Source organism: Opisthocomus hoazin, chromosome 4 (assembly GCF_030867145.1).
Source record: "Opisthocomus hoazin isolate bOpiHoa1 chromosome 4, bOpiHoa1.hap1, whole genome shotgun sequence".
Taxonomy (NCBI): domain Eukaryota; kingdom Metazoa; phylum Chordata; class Aves; order Opisthocomiformes; family Opisthocomidae; genus Opisthocomus; species Opisthocomus hoazin.
In genome coordinates, this window is record NC_134417.1 from 84,501,866 (window position 1) to 84,527,661 (window position 25,796).

The 25,796-nt window shown below is 42.5% G+C and overlaps 1 protein-coding gene across 4 annotated transcripts in view; it reads right to left on the bottom strand.

The window, feature by feature from the left end:
• Window positions 1-25,796, bottom strand: part of DNAJB6 (DnaJ heat shock protein family (Hsp40) member B6) — a 63,496-nt gene that overhangs the window by 14,535 nt on the left and 23,165 nt on the right. For all 4 annotated transcript variants that reach the window (XM_075419763.1, XM_075419762.1, XM_075419761.1 and 1 more), the window contains exons 6-8: window positions 21,104-21,235; window positions 20,012-20,153; window positions 17,770-17,840 (exon numbers count right to left, since the gene is read on the bottom strand). In XM_075419763.1, the coding sequence (XP_075275878.1) occupies window positions 17,770-17,840; window positions 20,012-20,153; window positions 21,104-21,235 (345 nt within the window). The remainder of the gene's footprint in view (window positions 1-17,769; window positions 17,841-20,011; window positions 20,154-21,103; window positions 21,236-25,796) is intronic.

Genomic DNA, 25,796 nt, shown 5'->3' on the forward strand with positions numbered 1-25,796 from the left:
TGAGTTAAACGATATAACATCACGTCGGCTGTGATTCAGCTATTGAATCAACTACGGCGCGGTGCACGGTGTGAGCCACCAGATCTTTCCTCTGATCATCTACCCTTAGCACACCTTGCCAAGCGAAACTAAAGTCTAACTGGCATCAACTATTTTCTCTTGTTCTACATACTTAAACTCATTTGAAACATTTCAGCCAGACTGTGAATAAATCTAGCTGTACGGATCGCAAATATGAGACTCGCTTGACAAGAATTTACTCTGGGACAGGTCAGCCACACAGGGCATCACCACCAAAAAGTACTTAAACTTTGCTGGAGTTTTGTCAACAGTGATGTCTGTCCTGGAAAAGGCTTATAGGAAGACTGGTTTGGGGGGGTCCATAGCTGAGTTCAGAGCAGGAATATCCACTGGAGAAGCAACTTTCGGGGTGCTCCAGCTTTAAACAGCCCTTGGTTCCCCCTGCAGCTCCTTCTTGCTGTCTCCCGTGCCTCCAAGCCAGCACACCCACGGGCAGCTGCGCTGTGAACCCGAGCAGAGGACTGACCCGGGTTAAAAATAACCCTCTTTGTGAGCTTATTTTAACCCAGCTCAGTGCCTGGATCCAGCTCACCGTGCAGCCGCCCTAGCTGGGGCAGGGAAGGGGGCAATTACCAGGGGCTGCTGGAGTTGGCAGCCAGATTGCAGCGTCGAGCAAAAGGTCTTATTCTACTAACGCCAATAATAATTAAAAACCTTGCAGTTATTTCACTTGCAAAACCAGTTTGGAGAAGTTACATTTCCAAGGGTTAATTCTGAAAATGAGGGATTCAGTGTTACTACTAACATTTAAAAACAATAATTAAAGTTTGGGTTTCTGGCGCACCAGGTTCTCCCAAATGAACAGCAGTTCCTGGGGAAGACAGAAATCCGACACGAGCTGTAGCATCCTAACAGGCTGCACTAGGACCAAGACCTGCCTTCTGCTCCAAGCAAGAAGGGCTGAGAAACAATTTCTCACAGCAAAGTGCTGCCGTATGAAAGGGGAAAAATACGGACCCTTTAATGTGGAATCCACCAGTAGAGGGCAGTGTTGCCTATCGTGAGGGGCTGCGCTATCGCGAAAGTCGCCGCCAGCTCGCGGGTTTTCGGTAGCGCGGCGATTCGGTCCGTCTGAGGCGAAGGGCGAGGAGGGCTCCTGGCCGGGGCGGGTGCGCCGGGGGAGCCCCCAGCTGCACCAGGGGGTCCACGGACACCCCGAGAAGATGGAGGTGACGCACGGGAATGAAAGCACGAGGGCAGAGGATGTTGCAGGTGAGGTGGGACGGGTAAGGCACGGAGCACTTCACGAAAGAGCAGCGCTGCATGGGGTAGCGTTATCATTTTAGTTTGCATTTAAGTGACATCCGTGTACCTCCTGGAACTGAACTGAAATCCTACCAGGAATCGGCAGTAATTAATGACAAGGCAGTAATTAACAGAAGCAGGCTGAACAAACCCGGGTAAACATCCTGAGGATATCGAACCACTTATTTACATTTACCGTGTCACTTCCCGCGCCAGAGGAAGCCGAGCCTTCGTGGTTCCCGCACGGCAGCCCTACCGCTTGCATGGGGTTCTCGTACACACCAAAACAAGGAGGGGGGGGGGGGAAATAATCAGGGTTTTCCCTTGTATTGTGAAACAAAAAGTAGGCGCACTGGTTTGCTGAATCCCGAGGAAGACTTCCCCGAGGCCGCGGACAAGGTGCAGCCCTTCCCGCAACCAGCATCGGGAGCGGATGCAACTGGTGAGGGACGCCTGGCTTTGTCTAATGACGCAAGATGGCTCTGAGCTACGGCTCCGGCGAGCTGGTTGTGCAAGGACGGCTTGCAGGAAGCTTCCTCCATTCAAATCTTTCTTGAATGATGGCCAGCAAAGTGTCTTTCTAACATTTTAAGAGTTTAAAGTTAAGAGGTGGTTTATTTTCTGAAGCTCAGTGCAGGACACCGTATTGCTGCTTCTAGAGAGGACTCGACTGGAAGTCTGCTGGTATCTGAGCTGCTGCCGATGCTGACTGACAACACTACAAGATTGCAAATGAAAAAAAAAAGCTTTGCTTGACTTTTTTTTTTCCTCCCTCTTATTACAAGGACCTGGGATTTACCCTGCGCCTACGGAGGGCACTGGAGTTTCTGATGACTCAACTACATCCACTGCTGCCGGGGAGAGCTGAGCTGCAACTTAAGGAGCACCCCAAAGAGAAAGAAAAAAAATCCCCATTTAAATACACTTATCTGAAGCCACTAACACTACCAGCTTTGTAGTCTGTTAATATGACTTTTGTACTGGTAGACTTTTCTGCTGTTACAGCAGCTTCAGCATTAATATTTACCCTAGCAGAAGATACCAGGGTTCTTCTGAGACTCAAGTCCAACATTTGCTGGGAAATCTCATTTTTTTCAGAAACCTATTGGAACCGAGAACTTATTTAATGCAAACGACCGGTGTGCAGGCCTGGATTACCCTGCGCTGAAAATTTCCTGGAGATGAACTGGTTCTTTTGTTTCTTCTCTCAAAAGCTCCATATCGAATACATTATAGCACAGAAAAAACATCAGGAGACCAAGTAACTCTACTAAAACACAGAAGAAGTGGTCTAATTTGAGGGACCAAACTGGAAAGTTGTTTTCAGGAAGTTGCCAAGTCATCCCAGTTTCTTTTAGTTTCTGCTGGGAGTGAGGGATGCTCTTGATAGGATACCAAGCCCAGGGTATTTTCCAAAACCACACGTCCACATCCGCCCGCTCTTGAGTCTGTAGGAAACACGTTCAGCCAAGAAAATACTCCCTCGCCATTACAGGAGGCTATGTTGAGAAAGTTCTTGTGATTAATTGTTCTTAAACTTGTTTCTAAATGCCAGGAAACACTGACACTGCGACACTTCACAGCAGCAGTTACAAAAGCCACTTTCAGGCTGCGCTCTCTCGGGTTTGTCAGACTCGACAGAAGCTCAGATTTGCATCACGTCCTCTCTGGAAACCATCGCTGTCCGAGTTTGACAGTGACAGCCTTTAAAAATCTCTCTCTTGCTGTTTGATGTGATGCTTATGAGAAAAAGCAGCCATTTTAAAATCGACTGTTAAAAAAAAAATGTGAGTAGTCTTGAAAGCCGAAAGAGCCTGAAATCACTCCGAAACTATCCGGGGAATGCCGGAGCAGCTGCCCCATCCGCAGCATCGCTTCTAGGGGCAGAGCTTTTGTAAGTCGCAAAGGGAGTTTATTTCAGCGCTAAAGTGAATCAGCTAAAGCACGGGATGAAGGATGATGTTTTGAGTTGTCTCACGCAAATCAGTGGCTTCCACCAATTGTTGGCAATCATTTTCCAACCGGAGCAATTGCCCATTCCTCAGCGCTACTGAGAGCACAAGGAGCAGCAAACTGATGTCTGTCCGAGACATCCCTCCTGCACAATGCTACGGAATACGGAGCCGTGCTCAGATGGATGGAAACAAAAGACGCCGTCAGCTCTCCGTCCACACCCTCAGCAGAAAACCGCTGCCGTGTCCCACCTCATCCTCTCCCCATCTCACGCCCGGCGCTGGCTCTGGCTGCACGGCCCTGCCAGCACGCCCAGATGTGCGTTACGTCTCCCTGCTCCGACTCAAAACCTCCTATGAAGTTTATAACCTGGGCAATTTGGGCCGGGCTTTCCCAGGCCAGGACCAGCACTATTTCCTCTGCCATAGGAGCCCACCTGCAAGGGGGGGAAAAAACTCCACAAGTGGCAGGAGATGGCAGGGGAGGTGGTGGTCAAGTCCTGGGAAGTGATGGAAAAAAAAGGAGGTGGGATTTGGGAAAAAGGACAGAGACTGATGGCTCTCGCAGTGCTATTTCGGTCGCGGGAGAGCCACGGCTGCAGCACGTCCAGTATCCAGGAAAGGGCAGGGCTTGGTACTTCTTACTCAACACACATAGCAATCCTCTGCCCTTCTGGCTTTAAAAGCTGGCAATGGACTGGCTCCTTTTATTTTTGCCCTTGTATCCAGCTCATACTGCGCCAACCCGGCCCATACCCCTGCAGCGCAGGGCAGGGAAAGCCCCGTGCCGGGGCCGCTCGCTCTCTCCACCCTGCAGCAGCTGCCTTAGAAAGTTCAGCCTTTTGATTTTCTTCTTTTTTTTAGCCATCTGGATTTTACCAACCACCCCCGTACACGCCCAAGAACCCCATTGTATCCTGTACTCAGCCCAGCGTGTACCAACACGAATCCTGCATTCCCGGGACATCAAGCTACTCAAGACAGTAACATTTCACCACAAAGACACCCCAGTCTGCAACAAACTGGGAAAATTAGATGAGTGTACACCGTACGCTAACGACAGCGGCGCTGCAAACGGGCGCTTGGAAAGCAAACATCATGGTGCTGTTCCCCGGAGCGGCTGGCGGGGATCGATGGCTAAAGCCGCTCCTGTTCGCCCGCTTCGGGGGGCACCGAGCTCTGCAGCCTGGCACGTAGATGGGGGACTTGCTGAGAGAACCTGGATTTACCTCCTCGCTGCCCAAACCTACTCATCAGAGGATCTTTTAAAGCCGAAAGAACGGTCCTACATTAAAATTGGAGCCAGAGAGAAGCGCAGGCTGAGCACATCCAGGCTTCCACAGTCATTTTGCTTCTGTCGAAGCACGCCAGGGCATCTGTGTAGATTACGCTAACTGCTCTCATCTTGAAGATTTGGGATGTGGGAAATGCAAATGTCAGGAGGTAACATGAATCTCCACGTTTCCAGCAAGCTGAGAGATGACCCCATTTGCACGCTGCTGCTCAAAGTGAATTTTATTAAACTTAAAAGAGTTTATCACACAGGGGTCTTTTATTCATTGCTGCATGAATTTTGAAAGGAAGCAAAGAAAGGGGAATAAGCTTCGCAGCTTGACATATATAAATATAAATTAGCGAGATTTCAAGCTCAGAACTTGAATAAGTGGACCTGATTTTTAAATAGCAATTGAGATTACCGAAAAGATCTCCACCATGGTTTCCTGCAAGTCACGCTGTATGCTGTTACGTTGCAGTGCTGCCTGCCAGACCTCCTTCAAAAGCTGCACCAGGGGCTCCTCTCCCCAACACACTCCCTACACAACACGTAGGTGAGATGGGGCTCAGATCACTGTAATGGTCTCCCTCTCTTACATGGTCCCCTTTGCTCCAGAATTGGTATCACTGATAGCAAAATACTTGACTGGGTTCAGTATTCAGAGGTTTTGTTCATCTCACCTATATTTCAACCTGAGGCAAAAATCTCTGCAGGTTTCATCTCTACCATGAGGATGCAGCTCACGTTTTACTTTGACATTGGATTTGAAGTGCAAACCAAAATCTTGTTGAGAAAAAAAGGAACCAGCCCTTACAATGCAACTTAATACTCACTACTGGAGGAAAACACAGAAATAAACCAAAAAATCCACAAACAACTACATGCAGCCCGGCCAGGCCCTCCATCGCATACCAGGGTGCGAGGTGCCTTCCACCAGCTCCCTCCTTGTGCCCGAGCAGAGCCCCGCAGACCTTCGCACCTCTCGCCATCGCTCCAGAGCCCCCCAGTGCCAGGCGAAATGGCCCCTTCGCTGCCCCAGAAGACAAAACTTTGCTTCTGGCCTTCAGCCCTCCTAGGAGTCACCACGACCAGGTCAAATAAAATTGGCTTCTAATTAGAAAACTCTTCAGACAGCAAGCACAGGAAAAGTGCTCTTCTACTTTCACAACAAACAGATCTTTCATAACTCTTAAAAAACAATGAGTTAAAATATCAAGCTTCATCTTATATTTCCATTAGTGGCCCTCACTAAAAGGAGCATCTCCAGAGCAGTTCTGAGCAAGCCCTAATTTGCAAATTATACAGTTCTGTTACACATTTTTCCATTGATTATCAGCTTTAAACCAGTCTTGAAAAACTTAATGTGCAGCAAACGCAGATTCCCGTAAGAGAAAAAAAGTTTCTATAGAGCAAAAAGCCATGCTGTTAAAAAGAATCTCGTGAGTGACTTCAGAAAAATGTGATGAAGGACTTCCCCAGCTGTTTTGTCAACACTTCCATAGTAATTTGGCAAAAGCACAAAATCACCAAGTTTATGTTTTCATCAAATGGCCATTGGCGCTGCTGAAATCTTACAGACACGAGACAGTAAGAGCAAGCTCTATGTTTTACATTGCGTCGCCCTTGCTCAGTTTGTAAGCTCTCATCTTTTCAGGTTAATCATCTGAAAATATTCTCCCTTCTATCCTGAGCCTTAAATATGACACTAAGGGTTTCACATATTGATTACAAAAAAAGAAGAGGTACCCACCCTCTGCAGTTATACCCCTCAACACATAACTCATTCCTCATCCGTTCCTGCATTACTAGGACTCAGGGAAGCAAATCCCAGCTCCCAGTGTCTGCACACATCCCTGACTGACAGAGCTCCAAAGACCATCACCTTCCGATTGACATAAGAGACCACGATTTTTTAACTGACCCTGAAAACAACACACATTGATAGTAACAGGAAGTTTCTTCAGACAGCTCAAGAGGTTTCCAAGTGTTCTATGAACCTTCACCACAAAACCCAAGCCTCCTGACAACAAGACCACTAGGCTGTTACAGTTGGCGTTCAGCTCAGGAATATCGACAGGCTAACGAGAAGGCTGAATTTGAAAAAAAAAATAGTGTCTCAAGCTGATATTCAACACTAGTTCTGACTAAACACTATATTTAATTAGGAGCCTGCACACGGGCCTTAGAGGGGCCGTAACTCCCAGGCTGTACCACTTCTTGTTGTTTGGCATCTCCAATCCATCGGGGAACTCCGACAGTTTCCAGCCAATCCTTCTCTCCCACCCACAGCCACTCTTCAGCCTGTGCCTTAAAACCCACCATGGTTTAGGAATACGATGAGTCATTTTTCAAATCCAAGACCTATCAGTAAGTAAATGTTTATGCACACAAGCATATACGGACAAACATATACATACATGCGTATATTTCTACACACAAAAAGAAATTGCTCTGTCTATACTGCTCGAACTGAAGTTCAGACTAAAATAACCAACAAATGGAGAACACAGAAATTAAAATTTTCCCAATTAAAAAAAAGCCCAAACACCAAACCAGAAACACGACACCATCCAACAGTAACCATACTCACAATTACCTTTTGTGCCAGGGAACAGTATTGTCAGTCGGTTTATACGCTCCCTCGGCAGAGAGCCAGTGAGAACAGGGAACGTTTTACCAAGAGAGCTTTGCGAGTTTTGGAAGCAGGAGGAGAGTTCAAACAGGGGCATTAGTACCTGCCTGGTGGACTCAGCGCGGCCATGCATCTCCTGGGAAGGCCACCCCAGAGCTGCCCATGCCTGGAGCGATGGCTCTTCCCATCCTACGTTGCTGCAGCGGCACCATCCCACCTTCTCCTCTTTTTCACACATCTTTGAGATCCAAGGGATGGAGCACCACGGACAAAAGCAACCATTTCCAACCACAAGCTCTGTGGCCAGCGCATGGGGGGGGGGGGGGGGGGGGGGAGCTGGTATTTAAGAGCTACCACAAAGGCAGAGACATTGGAGAACACCACATTCCAGAAGACAGAACCTGAATGCCCACCATCTCCAGTGGGAGATGGATGCATCCATGGAAAGGATGCACCCACCGAACCCGCAACGGGATAACTCAACACCTGAAGATGCCGTAACGTGCTCAAAATCACATGTCGTAGAGACATACCCGCATCTCCTGAATTCTGTAATGGCAGTGGAAGCTTTTCCAAATATTTATGGGAATATTTGTCAGCAGATGCATTATACCATGGTATAAATGTTTGAAAAACTTTAAAAACAGATCACCAAAACTGCAGAGGTTCGAGCTGTTTAGCTACAAAGCCAATTTTGTACTACTAGCAGACCACAGTGCCGGATCCAGCAAAGCTAATCCACCTCCTTCTTCAACACTGGCAAACTCAAACCCTGCTCAGAAACACTTGCCAAGTTACTAAGTCCAAAGATGTCAAACTTCATTTACGCTACAGCATTTCTCCTCAGCCCTGCAAGATCATTATTGCTCCCTTCGCAGGGTTGAAAATGTCCTGCAGTCAGCACTGTGTTATCAGAAGGAAACCTGGAACAGAGGCACAACAGGTAAGACTGAAGTTCACCTACATTTATTATCATGCAAGTCAGCAACTGACATAAAAATTCCCAGACTTTGCACTTCTGAGAACAGTTCATCACTTTCCAATTAACGTTCTGACCTTGCCTGAACTCCCAGGACTGGATACAGCCCGGTACCTCAGCAGAAACAATCTCCTGTTCCAGTAATTTTTAAAAATACTAAATAAATGAATTAACAACTGTATTTCTGAATACACTGTTGCTTACTCAACACTGAGTAGTGGACTGGAGACAAAATTATGACAGGCAAGGCAGTAATTTCGCCTTCCAGGAGGTGGAATCTCTTTGCAGATGCCCACAAAGCACTGAACTTCTATTGAGAAGATAAACCAATAAATAAAACCATGCTGCTCTAACACTGATACACTGGACAAGTCACTGATGACAGCTCAGCTAGGACCGTGGAGCATCCATCTCTACCACAATTTCAACTGAAAATTTGGAGGGCCTATACTTAAGGGAAGATTAGCCAGAACTATCACAAAAATAGAAACCCGAAGAGGCGTTGACCTCTGTTAGCAATGTATCACCTAACCTACATTAAAGCTGCACGTCAGGTTGCTGGCTTGGCTCTGTGCCACTTACAGGTCCATACTCAACACCGGAGACACCGATAATTCGGGGAATTTTACTGCCACACCTAGAAAACACAACAGTGCCTGAAGCTGGAGCCCGACGTGAACGACGGGTTGGCTTTTTGTTTCAGGAGAAGCTGGGAGGCGTTAAGGTGAAATCCCCCCCCTCCAACAGCCCCTGTAAAAAAGGGCTTTCCACTGCTGGAGACTATTCTGTCCAGGCCAACGAGCACCAGCCCCGCAGCAGAGCACGCAGCATGGGCACGCGCCCGGCTTCGTGATGTGTTCGACGGAGAGGGTTCCCAGGGAGGGAGTCACCTCCCTCTGTAAACACGGTGGGAGCGAAGCGCACACGGGATCTCGGAGCGAGCGCTCGAGGAGAGCACAGAGCGGAAACCACGTCAGAGTAAGCAATCTTTTGTTCTTGGTTTTGTTCATCAAGAAGAGCAGGGAGGCTTAAACACCCGTGTCTTCCAGAAAAATGTTTTATTTCCCTGATTTGAGCTTTTGTTTCACAGAGTGACTACAAGAAGCATCTTCTCGATTATCATTAGAAAGCACTTAAAATTCACCTTCTGTTCTGTGACACTTTCCAAGACAGAGTTAATCGTATCTATATTAACAAATACAATGGCTAGAAAACTGCTACGGGTAGGATTCAGGACAAATTACTCAACTTTCTTTCAGCCTTTCAAACAGGACTATCTTCCAGTTCTTTCATGCTAATACTTCCAAGATGGATCAAAAGTAAGTCAATACCAATGCTTCAGAAATACTTTGGAAATTAATTAGACAGCCCCCCGGCAAGTTGTATACCATGTAGTAGTAGCTGGCATTGATAAACCACCTCAAAAATATGAATATGCATAACAAAGTATGCATAACTTTCTTTTCACTTAACAGTGGTAAAAACTATCATCTGTCATTTTCTACCGGACTCTGTAGAGAAATGGCTGCGCTTCGCCAAAGAACACCTGGCGCTGTCTCCTCCGGCGCTGTAACCGGGGACTGGAGCTGTACAGCAAACAGAACGGCATTTCCTGACTCTGAAACAGCTTCCACACGGGATGCGACCCAAAAACTCTGAAGCTCCTTGGAGAACATGGATATAATTCTTTTGCTTTGACAAGTCCCAGCTCTGAGACATTTAAAAATAACTAGTTTTGAAGTGGCTTTCTGCTAACGAACAGTCAGCACATACAAGGCACGCACTATGTATATATATATACATACACTTTGCCAACTACAGAGATTTCTGTCCAAGACATCTTTTAAGCCAGACAGGGGCAGAGCAGTACGGCACACACGTATGTGCTGTTCCACTGACAAGTCTCCTCGTCGCTGCAGCTGTGTCTACACCGGTGAAGCTGCACCGCTCTGACCCAGCTGGAAGGTGGAAGCCTTACTGGTTTTATCATTTGTACAGAAAGGAGAGGGCACAAAAGTTATTTTAAGGGCTGAGTATTTATATCTCAAAGTATGGTTCATCTGACCGTAGAACTTCGTTCTGGAGTGCGAGCACTCCCCAAGCAGGGTATCTCCTCCAGAAAACTCAGAAGGACCTAGAGATAGCAGGACTTTGCCATACAAGAGTTGACACTTTGGGTTTGTTCCAAGCTATGTTTTATGGTTATATGACCTAAATGCTGCTGAGTCATAATTCCAGGAATTTGCCTGTCCACAAGCGTCTCTTAGAAATAAACTTGATTAACAAATGTAGCTCCAGGTGAACACAAAACCCAAGTAAGTGTCTACAGACAGTTTTTTCATGCACATAAGCCCTGCAGGAGACACTTCTCCAGCTGTTCCCTGTAGAACTATTGTTCTGGCATATTGCAGTGTTAGGCATTTAGTACACTGCCAAAGATGATCCAATTAACAAAGAGACAGCTTTTTATATCTTAATCACTCAAAATTCAAAACACACATATTGCTGTCCACCGAAGATTTAACACACTAAAAATAAAAACTTTACATCGTTAAAACATTGCCCACGTTTAAGAAAATGAATAGTTCGTTCTGCCAAATGAGTCTCTGTCATAACATTACATTCATTAATGAGAGACCTCCTAATCTCCATCTCAGGAGCTGCAATTAGGCGCTCTCAAGCTCTGCAGTCTGTCGCTGGTGAGAGGACAGGAGATGCAGAAGGGCTCACTGTAACGCCAATTCCAAACCCAGCTCCCTGGGACAGTCGTCACAGCCCTCACCCTGGTTCCTCCTCGTCACTGAACACCCAATTTGTCCACTGCAATGAAGCAACTACTTACCTGAACGGATGCAGAATGTCTTCTCCCACACGAAGTCCCCTCTCAGCACCTACACATCCCAAACCGGATGCTCTGGGGCAAGTCATCAGGCAGTAACACCCGTGCCCGAGCTGCATGCGTTGCCTCCTCTCTTCCCAGCTACCCGGCGTCCCCAGCAGCTCCCGCCAGGCCAGGCGGCCCCCCCGTCCCTCAAATTCCTTCATCACCAAGCACCCCCCAGCCTTGAAACCACGGTCAGAGACGAGCTCAGGTGCACCAGAGCTGCCACATCAGGAGAGGGAGGGGAGGAGGCAAGACACCGACTGTGCAGACAGGCCTGAAGGAACGCTGTGCCCTGTGTCGCATCCCAACCTCGGCCCCACGCTCCCGACTTTCCGCTGCTCCTCTGCAGAGCCCAAACACTCGCTTCTCACTAAAACGTGTTTTTCAGAAAGCTCGTCTTTTTTTAAGATGTTGAAAGCTGGAGAAACCACTTCTCTGGGCAGGTTCTTCCAACAGTTAATCTCCCATGTGTTAAAAATGTATGTTTATCTTCTCATTTGAATTTGTCTAGCCTTACACAAATGTTTATACCCTTCTTCCAAACAAGGTGACCTTTGATATGCAGTTTTATCTTACTGGTGTACACATTTTTTTTTGAATCAAACTGGAATTTGGCACACCATCCTGGGGCGGCAGATGCACCTCCCTCGCCTGCGCGGGCAGGGAGCCAGCCCCCGCAGCAGCACACAGCTGCGGCCGGCTGAGAACGGGCAAACGCGCTTCTGCTTTCACTGCGGTACCTCGTGATCAGGTTTTCAGGATGAGAAAGGCAAAGGCCAAATGAGCAATAAAGTTCTTGAAATTTACGTCAACAGCATGAAACAGGCTGTGTTGGTTTCCTGCTTCTCCCTTGCTGGTTTCATGCCCTGCAAGTTACACTGAAAAGCATCGTGCCTACCAAGGATGTTAGGATCTGCCTTTCTTCTTGGGGCTAAAACAACTAAGCGCAGAAAATACGGAAGTAGCACTAGAGGCATTCAATGAAAGAAACACTTTGGTGGTTGTCCTAACTCAGAAGGTGAATCTCCCCAGGAGAAAAATCTTCCACCTCTTTGCACTCCTTCAGGAGTTCAGTCGAAGACTGAGGGCAGGAGGTTCGTGAACGTTGGTCACACTTGCAGGCAACACCAGATGCACCCAAAATAGCTTGAAGTGAACTTCCAGCTCTCTGCTGCTCTCCTGAACATCCAGCTCCCAGTTTGTATGGAAGAGCTGAATAACACCCTTTCGTTATTGAAGTGCAGCCTACTTGCTGCTAATGGCCTGACTGTATTTCCCCTAAGCGCCCCGTAGTAAGAGATGTGTACGTCGCAATTAGCAGACTGAAGCTGGCTGCATTGAAAACAGCAGCTGAAAGAGCTCTCATTTATGATTCAGTATAAAGGACAACTTAAGGGCAAAGCAAAGTTACAAGAGTTACTACCATCAGCCTCCAAAAAATCTATTTTCTTGATTGTCAATTTCAAGCTCAAAAGTGATCTATTTTTAATGATTTTAAAATGAACCCACTATGCTGCAAAAGCTAGCATCATTTGAAAAGCCAGAGAACTATAGAGACAATTCTACTTAATCGCATCCTTTTAATGCAACTTTTTACTTCTGAATTAAATATACTTTACTCCCCACCGTTAAATTTTGAAGCAGACATCTTCTCAGGCAGAAGACTTCAGCTTCCTTTATTTGGAAGATAATTAGCACTCGGGTCGCCAGTGCAATCTACTTCACACCAAGCCGCCGCAGCCCGCAGATTCGGGTACTATCACATCCAAACTACCGCGTGCATTTCAGGCGTGGTAGGCACGACAGGGGATACAGCACTCACAGGAGGGTTCAATTAACTTTCTACCAGCTGTTATCAGTAAGGTAGCACCTAACCCAGCGCTGGCTCTGCCAGACCACCGTTTTCAGAGAAGTTTCCAGGAGCTTGACACAGCAGCCAGCTTGCAGAGGTTCAGGGTTACCGCTCAGATGGTGACTTTTTTTTTTCTTTTTTTAAATCTGACAACAGCATCTCTAAAGTGGGGCTGACTGTTCTGTGAATGTATGGCCTACGTAGCAGAGTAGAAACTAATCAACTTCTGCTCTAACCTTTCAGCAGTGCACTGCACTAAACCACCAACTCTAGTTGCGGTATTTTTTCCAAAACCAAAGTAGACCAAGCAGTAAACACACTAAAATCACAAATTCAGAAGGTATAGTTTGTAACACTAACAAAGGAAATACGCTTCATTCCAACACTGTTGCAATATAAGGACCATTTCAGCATTTCAGTTGGAAGATAAAAAGCTTTTTACATAAAACAACCACTTGAAGACAAGCAGTAACAACAAGAAAACCCAAACTGTCCATGCTAAGTACTACGTAAAGCAAGTCTGTGGTCACAATTCAGTCCTAAAGCAAACAAGGGCAGAGGCAGCAGACAGTGCAAACAAGCTTCCTTTTCTTATGTTTAAAAAAGTAAAGTTTCAAAGTCCAGATTACTGATGTCTGTATTGCAACTACCTCGTGAGAACACCATGGCTTAAAAACAAGCCTAAATACTAAGGCATCCAAAATTCACAACTAAAGAGACAGGTTTTCCAAAAGCACTTTTGAAATGCTTAATGAAAAGGCTAACGAGACTTCTAACACTGGGGTAAAGCCTTGCATTAGCACCGAGAGCTTTCGAGAAGTTCTCTGCCCATGAGCATCTTACAGCTGTAGCGCCCACCCCGCAACGCAGCCACCTTGGAGGCAAACACCCTCCGGCCCCAGTCACAGACCACACTACGGCACAGCAGGAACCGAGCTCACTTCTCCAGCAGAACAGCAGCAGATTCAGGAACAGAACTCATGTTTCCAAAAATAAAATCTAACCTTCTTTGTCACTGTACCATCCCAGAGATGGTCCGAAACACAGAAGCACAGCGAAATACAGAAGACGAAGCTCCGCTCACACCTAACACCAAGACACTGACAGAGGCGAGCACACCAACAGCCGATCACACAAAACCCCTGGGCTCATGCAGAGATGACGGGGGGGGGGGGGGGTGTTTAGGTCATTTCCAATCTCATTTTCAGCACTCTAACACTCAGTCCATCAATTAATCACGAGCTGATATAGTATACATCTTACAAATGCTATGTACACTTACTCCACAGAGTGGCTTTGTTACTTACACCACAAAACCACGTCTGTGATTCCCAGCTGTAAGAACAGAGAACTACAACAGCTTCAGCAATTCTAAAGTGTGAAGCATCCTACAGCAAAACCCCAAACTTCTTCAGCAAAGCCAGGTGAAAGAGGTAGGTGCCATGCAATCTAAGGAGAAACTCGTGTTACAGCACAGTGCGCTGGAATTACTGCCATGCACAAGAGGCAAGAAGTCTGCACCAAGAAAAAGCATGACAGTTATTGCATTGTAGCAGCGAACTTCGAGGCAGAGCATGAAAGAGTAAGTGACTTAGCAGGTTCAAAAACTCCATCTTAGTTTTTCCAAACCGCTGGAGGAAGCTTAATTTAAACTGGACAGTGTCCCTTAGCACTCAAAATTAACCCCTCCTGGATGAAGAAATGGCACTTTTAATCAAACAGCACCTGGTTTTGAATGCTACCTCATCCCACTGCACATTTTATGCCTTGATTTGCTAGAATTAATAACTTTTTTTGTTATTAAATATTTTGTGCTATTTTGGCCAAACTTGAAGCTTAAGGAAGTTTGCTGCCCTTGATGATCCACTACTTCTAGTGACTAGGTTTTGTACATACATGAAAATTACATAGTAGCTAAGAAACAATATGAAAGTTTTCAGAGCAACCTAGTAAGTGTGTTTTCAAGAGAAAAGAAACTCATTTCAGCAGCAAAATTAAGAAAGCCTAGATATGTAATACATAATAGCAGGAAATTAAATTTGATCTACAGTAAACATAGAATGAGGATTAATTCTGTGTAAAAATGAAGTTGGATGTAAGAATAAGGAGCAGTGTTATTTAAAAAATCCACCTGTGTTCTAGATATTGAAACAGGTGGAGACTATTAGGCTCAGGTCAAGTGTAAGAAGATGACAATTTTTTACATCTGGAACTGGAACTGCCAGTCCAACTGTATGCTCAGACCAAGCCCGTGCGTCCATCCAGTTCAACCAGCAGCCTATTCGAACACTGGTGTTTGGGTACCTGCTTACTACTGCAGAAACCTTTACTGCTGAATCCTGCCTTCTGCTGACTCATTTCTTCTGCTCTGCCTTTGTGGTTTGCCAGCTTCTCTTTCTACCAAGGAAGTAGAGCACTGCCATTTAATGCTGCATTTTATCCAGCTCTGACAATAACCAGCTTCAGAGATCTGAGGGCAGAGACTATCCCAAACACTGGATATTCAGCAAATTTGCAGTGTTAAAAGATTTCATTGCTGAACCCTGGAGTGAATGGTTTGCGTACAGTACTGTGAGAAGGACCACACTTTCCTGGGTAAGAAGATCTAAGGCAAGCATGTGGGTACAGATTTGCCACCAGCAGCTATGCTATCGTAATTGCATTCTTGCTTTAGCTAGGTAATTTAAATGTTAAAGAAGGGATTAAAACAGAAGGTGAAGTTTGGCAACTTAATGTAAAACCTATGGGTATCCACAGGAAGGAATTCAAACTCAGCTCCAGATTGTCCTAATTTTATTTAAGTTGGTTAATCAATTTTGAAGCACTTTTTACAGTTTACATAACTTAAAGGAGCACACTGTGTCCTATAAATATAAATTAACATTTTTAATAACTCAAGACATCACAACAAAGTCAGATTTTGAAATAAATTGCCTGTTTAGTTATCTGGATCAAGAAGGAACATACATGGGGAAGGAGAAAACAGCATTGACAAGAAAACACCGTTTAATTCTAAACTGAGTTTGTGCTTTTACACCAAAACACAACACTGAAGTAACAAGAACTCTGCAAAGAACTTGAAAAGGTACATAACTTCTGTAGTCCCAAAACCAAGTATATATTTATTTATTCTTCTACCTGTTGTTTTGTTTGGTTCTATGAAAATAGCATTAATGGTAGAGGGACAAATGTAAGATATACTAACTTTGCTGCAAACATGAATTCTGCTGTAACAGTTTGTTAGATTGTTGGTTTGGGTTAAGTTGTCTTGGTTTTCCTGCACGATAAACACAAGCAAATCTTTTCAATGTATTTAATAATCAACATATATGTTAGCAGATGGTGTTCAGCAAGAAAGCATTTAGTGATCATTTGGAAACACCATGCTTTTTTTTTAAAAAACCAGTAAGCCACCCTGAAGAATTTGGTGAAGGCCAGATGTTCAAAGCTGGTGCACAGACAAAAACTGCACATCCATGATTTATGCACGAAATTACCCAGAGCCTGGCAGGTGTTAACATATGCCAATACTTATTCGCATGCTTTCTCTACAACATACAGAAATCAAGTCATCTTTCACTAACTTTGAAAATCTGGTCTTAGCTACAAATTTTCTCGCTTCACTCCATTAATTTAACAAAAGGCATTAATCCATTGTTCCATTTTTGGTTGATGAGTAAAAATAAGAACAAGATATTTTAACCCTATTAATTTTGTACAAATCTCCAAAGCAATTATGTTTGTTCTCAAAATACGCAAAAAATCTTATTGTTCAGAAAGCCTTTTTTTATTATTAAATGTTTGCCTGTATATTTACATTCACTACAGATTATTTTTTGAAGCAATCTCAAAACTTCAGGCTTTAAAAATTTTATTTTTAATCAGAAGGAGTTAATTCAGGCCTAGACAAACAAAAATTACGTAACAGGGCAAAAGATGGAGTTAGAGAGTCAGCCTCTGAATGCTTCTTAAAAATAGGTTATTCAGATACAGATTTAGAAAGAAATTAAATATCATGTTTTCAGTCACATTGAAGAAAACATCTGCAAAGAAAAAAGGCCCTCATCCTTAAGACTGAAGAAAAAGGTGGTAGGGAAAAAAAAAAAAGCACTGTCTTCCCAAGTTGCCCAAATCACACACAGACACAAGAAGGTTACAAATGCCATTCATGAAAGAATGCACCACAAACATCAGCATTTATTCATTTTGAATCTTTTTTTAGCAAATGACAAAAGACCCAGCTCACTGGCTTCACTTTTGTTTAACGTTTGCTTACATTACACATTTAAACATTTGTCAAAACTTACTAAGTTGTCTGCATTCATGCACAACTAGAAAACATCCTTAATTTATTTAAACCAGAAATGCATTACCAGAAATGTATTAACATTGTACACTACTAACCATTTTAAAAAAAAACCTTGAAATTATTAAAAAGGTTATCCTGGAAATGTTAACTTCACAGCAGACTTAAACTACTAATTGGCTCACATTTCAAACAAATTGGAAAAAGCAAGATTCATGCTAGTGTTAGTGTACATCTCGCCCTAGCACTACTGAAGGATGATGGTTCACCTTGATCATATATAAGAAAAAGAAAAGTGCATACAGAAATTTACAACAATTTTCAGGACGAAAAATGGTCCAATTGATGTGGTCCCAACAATTAACTCAAAAGTCTATGACAAATACGAGCTTCGGTGAGCTATTTATACTACTTAAGTACGGATATACAGAAAGTTGAGTTCGTCTGAAATCTTCAAAAAATGTTCCTGTCAATCCTCAAATGGTGGCTGTTATAGCTTAAAATTTCTGTTAAATGCGTGCGTTGAATTACTTGTTATCCAAGCGTAGCAGCTGCTCCTTACCATTTATTGTTAGCGACCGTAACTGGCCATCTTCTTCAACTTCTACTCTCTCCTGTCCATTCTCAAAAATTCTGTAGGATAAAAACATAGCCTTTTTAAAGCTCTGTAAGCAGTCTGAAAACATACACCAGACCTAGGTTGTTAGATAATGAACTACAGTGGAACACTGCCTGCTTAATGCAACTGTAGTTGGCAAGCTTTTGTATTTAACAGCGCAAAAGCTGTAACTAGTAACCATCTGCATTCCCCTACTGATATTGCTTATTTACAGCAGTAAAATCGCTTTTGGGAAGTTTGAATCCTCCAGTCTGTAAAGTTCACAGTTACAGCTGTCACCTCATACACTGTCACAGTTGTGCCAACACTACGCATTACTATTGCAGACTGAATGTCCTTTGACAGATCAGCTGTACCATCCTGATGTTGTGTTTAGTACCTAACCCATTTGTTAAATGCATAATAGTCTAGATCCAGCCACAATTTTGCATGACGTAAGGCATGCAAGACAGTCTTTAATCCACTTTTAATTTGATCAACACCATTAATTTGAAGACCTACTGCATACCAAGTATATGACTAGCGTGTACTAGGCAAAATTTAAGTATCCCTAACTGGAAGGAGAGGTAATTAAAGAGGTCTGTGGATTTCAGGGGTTTTCATTTGTTTTAAAAATAGGCAGATAATGAATGTTAAAATTATTTTTAGAACATTTAATTTATGCCTAAATTTTAGCTATCTGGGAATTCTCTTGTCATGATTCAAACGAGGAAAACATATGGATGAATATAATTTTTTCTGGAGATCAGACTTATTGAGAAGAATACACCCAAATTAAAAACAGAGGGAAAAGCTTCTTGCCTGAAGCAAAATATTACTCAGAGAGGATTTTCACTGGGTATGCTGGGATATGAATCTTCTTTAGACTCAACTACCTCAGGGGGAGACATTCTACAAAGTAACAGGACATTTCAGAGATAGTAAATGCATCTTCCTAGATGTGGCTAACCACATTTCTTAGTTCTCCCCCCACTTTCTAAATACAACAACAAAAAACTTATGACAGCAGCATACCCAATTTAGTCTTTTTATTTTTTTAATATTAAAACAAACGTGGTGCTTTATCTTCTTTTGCATAAACACTTTCTTTGGTCTCTCTCGCCTGCTACAATTCCCAGAAAAATCTGAAAACCGGCCACTTTAAGGAATACACTCACAGAAAAATATCATGACCACACCAACGTGTGATGACAAAGGCTGTGTTTATGTGGTCACGATGGATCTCTCCAGTACAACAGGACACAGAAGAACCTCGCACTTTGAAGTACGTGACACAAGTTACCAAATAAAAACATTGGTTCTCCCTTGGTTTTCCATCAATTTTTATTAAGTACTGAAATTACACTCAATTACTTGTTCAGTACTCCTATAACTTATTGATCACAACGTTCCATGTAGGTTACCCTACAGCTAACTAATGTTTTGGTTTCCCAAATGCAGTGATTTCCCCATTACAAGAGTAAAATAGTGGGAAGGTACGCTGTGTATAGTACTTGAAAACTAACTTTCCAAAAAAAAACAAAGAAGTTTTCTCCAAAGCAGGTTTCTGTTGCTTCTTTCACTTAACAGATAAAACAAAATTACTTTTTACACAAAATCTTAACTTCACACAAATACTGCCTAGGAAAGCAAAGTAGAGCAGATGTTATGGCAAACTGTTTCATGATTCATAATGTTAAAAGCTTCACGATCAACAGAAACAAAGAGTACTTTTCCCTCCCAAAAGCTCCAGCTGACTTGGCAGACAGTAGTCAAGAACCATAATAAAAGACGCACCCCTACACATGAGGTTCTGAACGCCTGGAAGAGCTCCACTCACAGGTTCCTTTCAAAGGGCAAACAAGTTGCAACCTTAATTTCTCATCAGTGCAGTTCTGAAAGCATGTCTTACATATGAAAATGGAGAAGATGGTGGTTTTGTCTAAACTCTTGATAGCTGAGGAGGGTTCAGGTGTGTAATTCATCAGTGCCAAGAAGAGTCAAGAGAACTCAGTGAAAATTCTCGATTTTTTAAAGCATTCAGAGAAATCTAAGTAATGTAGTGACCACAACATCAAAAATAAAAATACATATACACACATCTATCACTATATATATGTTTATATATATACTGTATATTTATATGCATTTATTTATAGCTATATGTCTTTACATATAGTTTCACACAAATATATATATCACTTACCTCTTTGTAGTAATTTTTTTGCCGTTAACTATTTTAGTTGAGGTCGATACTGATTTGAAGTTACCCATCCCACTGCCACCAAATGACGTAGAGGAAAACGAAGTAAGGCCTCCATGTCCCAGTGAACCAAACGAAGTAAAACCTATTGGGAAAGAAGGTATTTGACTGAAAATGTATTTTTGCATGACTGTGGGATCCAAACTTACCAGCCACTAAGACTGTATCCTAGGTTCAGGGTGCCCTTAGCCAGCTGCATCAACACAGCACCAGTGACTGATGGCATTAGACACCAGTGTGAGAATAAACACATGGCTCCAGCCCCATCAGTTTCTTCCATATGGACCCATAGCTCAAATTCCAAACGCAGAGCATTGTCAAAAAAAAAAAAAAAAGCCAACTTTTTGGGCACCTTCTCCCCTGAAGAAAAAGCATTCAAGCCTGTCTGCTGTTCAACCATTACATCCTTCTTTCCACTCAAGGTACAGCTAGTCACGTTAATGAGTCTGTGTTTTGGCTTTAATGTAGGTGTTGGGATGCCCTGAGTTAGCAGACAGAACAAGTTTTGTATCACTAACATCCCAACTAATACCCAGAATCTTAACACTTGAAAGGATGCTGACTACCAGCAGCTCTCAGCAACCTCAGAGATGCAGGGGTCAGCATACAAACTGACTACCCCAGAAGTGATACCAAGTAATACCAAGTTTTAGTCATGCATTTTCTAGGGTATTTTCAGGACCTTAAAAATAAGCCACCACCCCGAACACCTAAAAGGAATCAGAATAAAAACATTTCTAAAGCTATAAAGAAACTGTAGCACCAAAATTAAGAACATAAATAGTTCTATCTCTTAGAGGTCTCTATTTTTAACAAACTTTCACGTAAACCAAATATTGTAACTGTGGCTTTATTTACAGGCAGACCTTACAGAGAAGCATCTTTAATTAAAGAAGAAAAAAAAAGGGGGGGGGGGGGACACCCGCAGAATTTCCTGAATGCAGAAGGCAACTTCTTAAAAAGTATTTCAGCTTCTTATATTGAGACCCTTAGTGAACCAAAACTGCATTTCTTGTTAAATGTTGTGATATTTACCTGTGTCAAATGAAGAAAAACCACTTCCAAAAGCAGGGAATCCACTGAAAGCAGGGAAGAATGATCCACCACCTCTGTTTCTGCTTCCCCTTGGACCCCGCCTGGCCCCAAAGAAGTCCTCAAAAGGGTCTTCTACAAAACAGAAGACAATATTTAAGACGTCAGTATTACCGAGTAATAGAGGCATTTGGACAATGACCTTAATAACATGCTTTAGCTTGGTCAGCCCTGAACTGGCCAGGCAGTTGGAACAGGTGATCGCTGTAGGTGCCTTCCAACTGAAATAGTCTATCCTATTCTATTCTGTATTTAATCATTAGGGATTCTTCATTAAAAAAAAATTACATTTCCTGTTACAGATAAGATTCTTCCTTTCAATTATTTGATGCTGCTGAGCTAAATGGTCCACTAAAAACACAGTTCCTGTGCTCCTTCTGGACTAAATTCTGTCTTACTTTTGGACTTAAAAACAATCATAAAAAGCATTTGATTTCCCTTTCAGCTGTTTAGCATTATAAACCAGTAAACCTAATGCAAACGCATTTTTCAGTACGATAGAAGTGGCAAGAGCTACAGAAATAGTATTATTTCCAGCACATGCTCATATAGCATAATACACTGGAGGTATGATAAAAAAATCAAATTAATACTGATTTCAAGTTAACTATGTCCAGTCAGTTAGCATTTGACAGATTTGACACTTTTCAGATGCATAATCATGATCACTACACACCAAGTCACCGCAAGGCAAATCCTTCAGCTGTACTACATTACTCCCTGTTGTCCAACTAAGGTTTTCCAAGGTGCAGAATAAAGAGCAGCACTACAGACAAATTAAACTCTTAGAATTTGAATTTAACAAATCTTGTAATATTGCACACAGGTACCTGAACTGTCTAGTTTATTTCTATACAAGAACTATTGTGGATCACCATGAGGTGGTCTCAGAAAAGTAACTGCCAGATAGTTTGTATCAATTATTGAAACACAAAAACAGCAGCCAGGGACTGATGACTCATAATCTTAAAGTATTCAAAGTGTTTATTTTAGCACTTGCCATATTAGCTACTTCAAACACGTATTCTGATGCATGTTTAGGCAAAGTACTGAGGTTTACACACAGTGCAGAGGGGAGAAATAAAGAAAGGGGGTCATGGATAAAATGCTATTTCAAAATTCAAGTACAACTGTTCTGTCATTCACAACAGCTGCTGTTCCATCCCACAACAGTCTCTTTCAAAAACAAAAAAAACAGGGGAGAACAGGGACAACCACACCAGACACCTATACAAGCAATCCTTATTTACTTTACCACATTTTCCTAAATATAGTTATTACTAGAATTATCTGAAAACTGCTTTTTACTATACATTTTACCAACATATACAATTGCAATCATATAACAGATACTCGGTAAACATAATACTTGCATTAAAATCAGACAAATTTCAGAACTTCAGCTACTCTCTCTACCAATCACAACTCTCCCAGAATGAGCGTTGTACAGTACCAACAGTTTTACCAAGTTTTACAAGTGGGGACTCAATATTGAAACACAAGAGCCTGAAACACTGCTCAGAACAAGCTCTTACTGAAAATGCAGAAAGTGGTGAGAGCAGCAACCTAAATGCAATGAAAGCAAGGAAAGATGCTTATAAGTGCATGACTGCTCAGAACTACAAACTGACAAAGTGAAGGTCAGAAACGCAGTGTTTATTCCACCTCTGGTACTCCCACAAAAATCCAAGCTGATTTATGGTAAGTCACCAAGTCAATGCAATAGTGATAATACTAAAGCAATCAATATGATAATAAAAAGCTGTTAGTTACCATCTGGTTTATGTACAATTACTTAACAAAGGTGAAACATCACAATGTATTTATGTTGAACAAAGGCAGCTGCTGAGGTTCACAAATATGTTCCCAAAGACATAAAATACCAGGAACAACAAAAAAATAACCCTATCCTTCCCCTAGCTCCCATAGTTCTTGAACAAAACAAGGCAGTACCAGACTTTTGTCTTACACTAGACAAGCAAATGACAAGATTTTTTTCTACCTCAGGTGTTTTTTGGTTTGTGCTTGCTTTTCTTTTTTTAATGTAGAACGAGTTTTCTTCAATATAAAGATGAACTGTTATTACCTTTAAAACAACAGAAATTAAACCAACCCTTGGGCATGGAAATCTAACACCAAAATTACTATTCCAAAACAAGTACTATGCCCTTTTTTTTAAAAAAAAAGGCCTTTGTTTTTTTTCAGACTAGCATATCAGCTAGCAAGTAAAACCACTACAGTTCATTGTTTTGTAGTCCAATTTATTCTCGCTAGAGTGACTCAGAAGTTAGTTATGAAGGTCATTCACTCACGTGTAGGAACGATCTATATTATATTACTCCCACTGTTAAGCTTTCTATTTATAGTCCAATTTTTCTTGTTACCTGGAGTTCAAATGAAAACAAAACAACCTACCATGTAAGCTCTGAGTTTTTAATCCACCACAGCATATCAGCCAATTCTGTAAGTGAATCTCTCCTCCTCGGCACAACAGCAGCAGAAACACAAAGGTTTTTAAGGGAGGATCACAGAACCTCCCAGAGATCCATGCTATTGCCCCAGCTTCTAAATGGATTATTGCCTACTCCTAGCCACACAAAAATCTAACCGAGACTTGGACATGCTTTACTAGCCTTTGGCAGCCCTACACACCAAAGAAAGAGGTCAGCACTCCATATTCGCAAATGTTCTAGCCTCAGGTGATTTTTGTTAGCAGGCCTGCTAATAACCCTCCAGTGCTCTTCCAGTAATTCTCTCCAGTAAGAAAGATACTCAAACCAGTCTTCTGCAGCGAGCAGAATGCTCAGCAAGACAGATTATGCAGAGACAGGAAAATGGGTAGGATTTTCCTGAGGGAATAATTCTTACTATCCTGACAGCCATCCAGGTACAGCATGCAGAAAAAAAAATAATGCCAAAAAACATTAAGAGAAGTCAGCAGGAGGTTTCTGCGTTATCATCTGTCATATCCACCACCAAATACCCATTAATAAATCAACCTCACAACTACTCAGGCCCTGTTTATGCTTTTAGTCCCTAAATCAAATGATTAATAGTACCACACAGCAAAACAGTAACATTTCAGCCTCGTCGGTCTATTTTTGGGATTTAGCAGAACCTTTCCATGCACAATAACCTTTTCACATAGATGGCTTTTCCCGAACAGTTCAAATGCAATGAATATCACAATATTGGAATATTGGGTTTTTTAATGACTCCTCTTACGGTAGTCATTTTGGTGCGATTTACAATCCATGTAATTTTTCCTACTGAAAGTTAGAAGCATATCAGATCAACAAAACTAAGCAGTAAACACAAGTGAAGACCTTTCTAAAAAAGGGGAAATACTATATAAATACTACACACCTTAAAAGCTTCAGAAAACCAAAATGGTCGACCAGTGTTATCTCAGAGTATCAGTATTTATCTCCTGTTTGGAGATAAATCTGTAGTTTATGCTAATCTCGGTATTACCAGAAGCTTATAGGAGGACAAAGTATCAGATTCCGTTTCAACAGAAATGTTGGAGCACACTTCTGACACAAAACTTGTGGTGCTATCAAAACAGCAAAGATAAGAGAGAATTAAAGGTGAGAAATTTCAAGGAAGTCAGTGAGAGAGACTTCTAGTCTATCAACAACAGGAGATGACACAGAGCTGTGGGGGGGAGGGGGGGGAAGAACTCAGTAACCTGTTACAAAAGAGAGACACGATAAAGGACTTCAGGACTCTTGCTGTTAGTAGGTAGGAAGACTACAGTTACAGGAGCCAAAAAGTTAACAACACACATGATTGTATAATAACAAACCTCCCTGAAAATAATGACATTAGAGGCAATGTTTCTGTTTAGAAAAATCTTTGCTAATTCAAATACAGCAACTGCCTTGTTCCTCTGGGTAAACCAAATCACTGTAAACCATTAAATGCTACCTTGCTTTTCTCTAGTCACAAAAAAAAAGAATTTAACCTCCGAAGTCAAATTACAACCGCCATACTGCAAATATCTCTGCAGTTCAAAACGAGGTAGGTCATGATCCCTGCCCTCTCAGAAGTCCTCAGCTGTAACACAGAAACAGGATTTTCTCACTTTCAGCATATATAATCCAACTGCAGAATACTACTTGAAAGATGTGATCGCTCTCCTGCCTTGTGATCATGTAACTGAATGACAAGTTGTATTAATTCATTGATCCAAAGAGAGCACTGAGAGTGTTTGTATTGTCAGCTTTCTGTTGCACCTAGGAGCTAGTCTAACTCAGTATTGGCAAGACTGGTATATCTAGAAGAAAATCATAGAATCATTAAGGTTGGAAAAGACCTCTAAGATCATCAAGTCCAACTGTCAACCCAACACCACCATACCTACTAAACCACAGCCTGAAGGAAAACAGGCAGGAAAGCACCATACAACAGGGGAGGGGAGGAAAGGGAGCAAAAAACAGAATATCTACATTTGAAGCAGTCCCCAATTCAGTCAAATTTCATTAAATCAATCTAAGCCATTAGATGAAATCACCACAATACAGTATAAACTGAAAGTGCCACGTTTCCTACAGCAGTCACTTCTACCATGATGCTTGTACCCTGGCAGCTGCTTGGGGAACCAGATCAGGAACCAATCAGCTGAAAAGAGCTT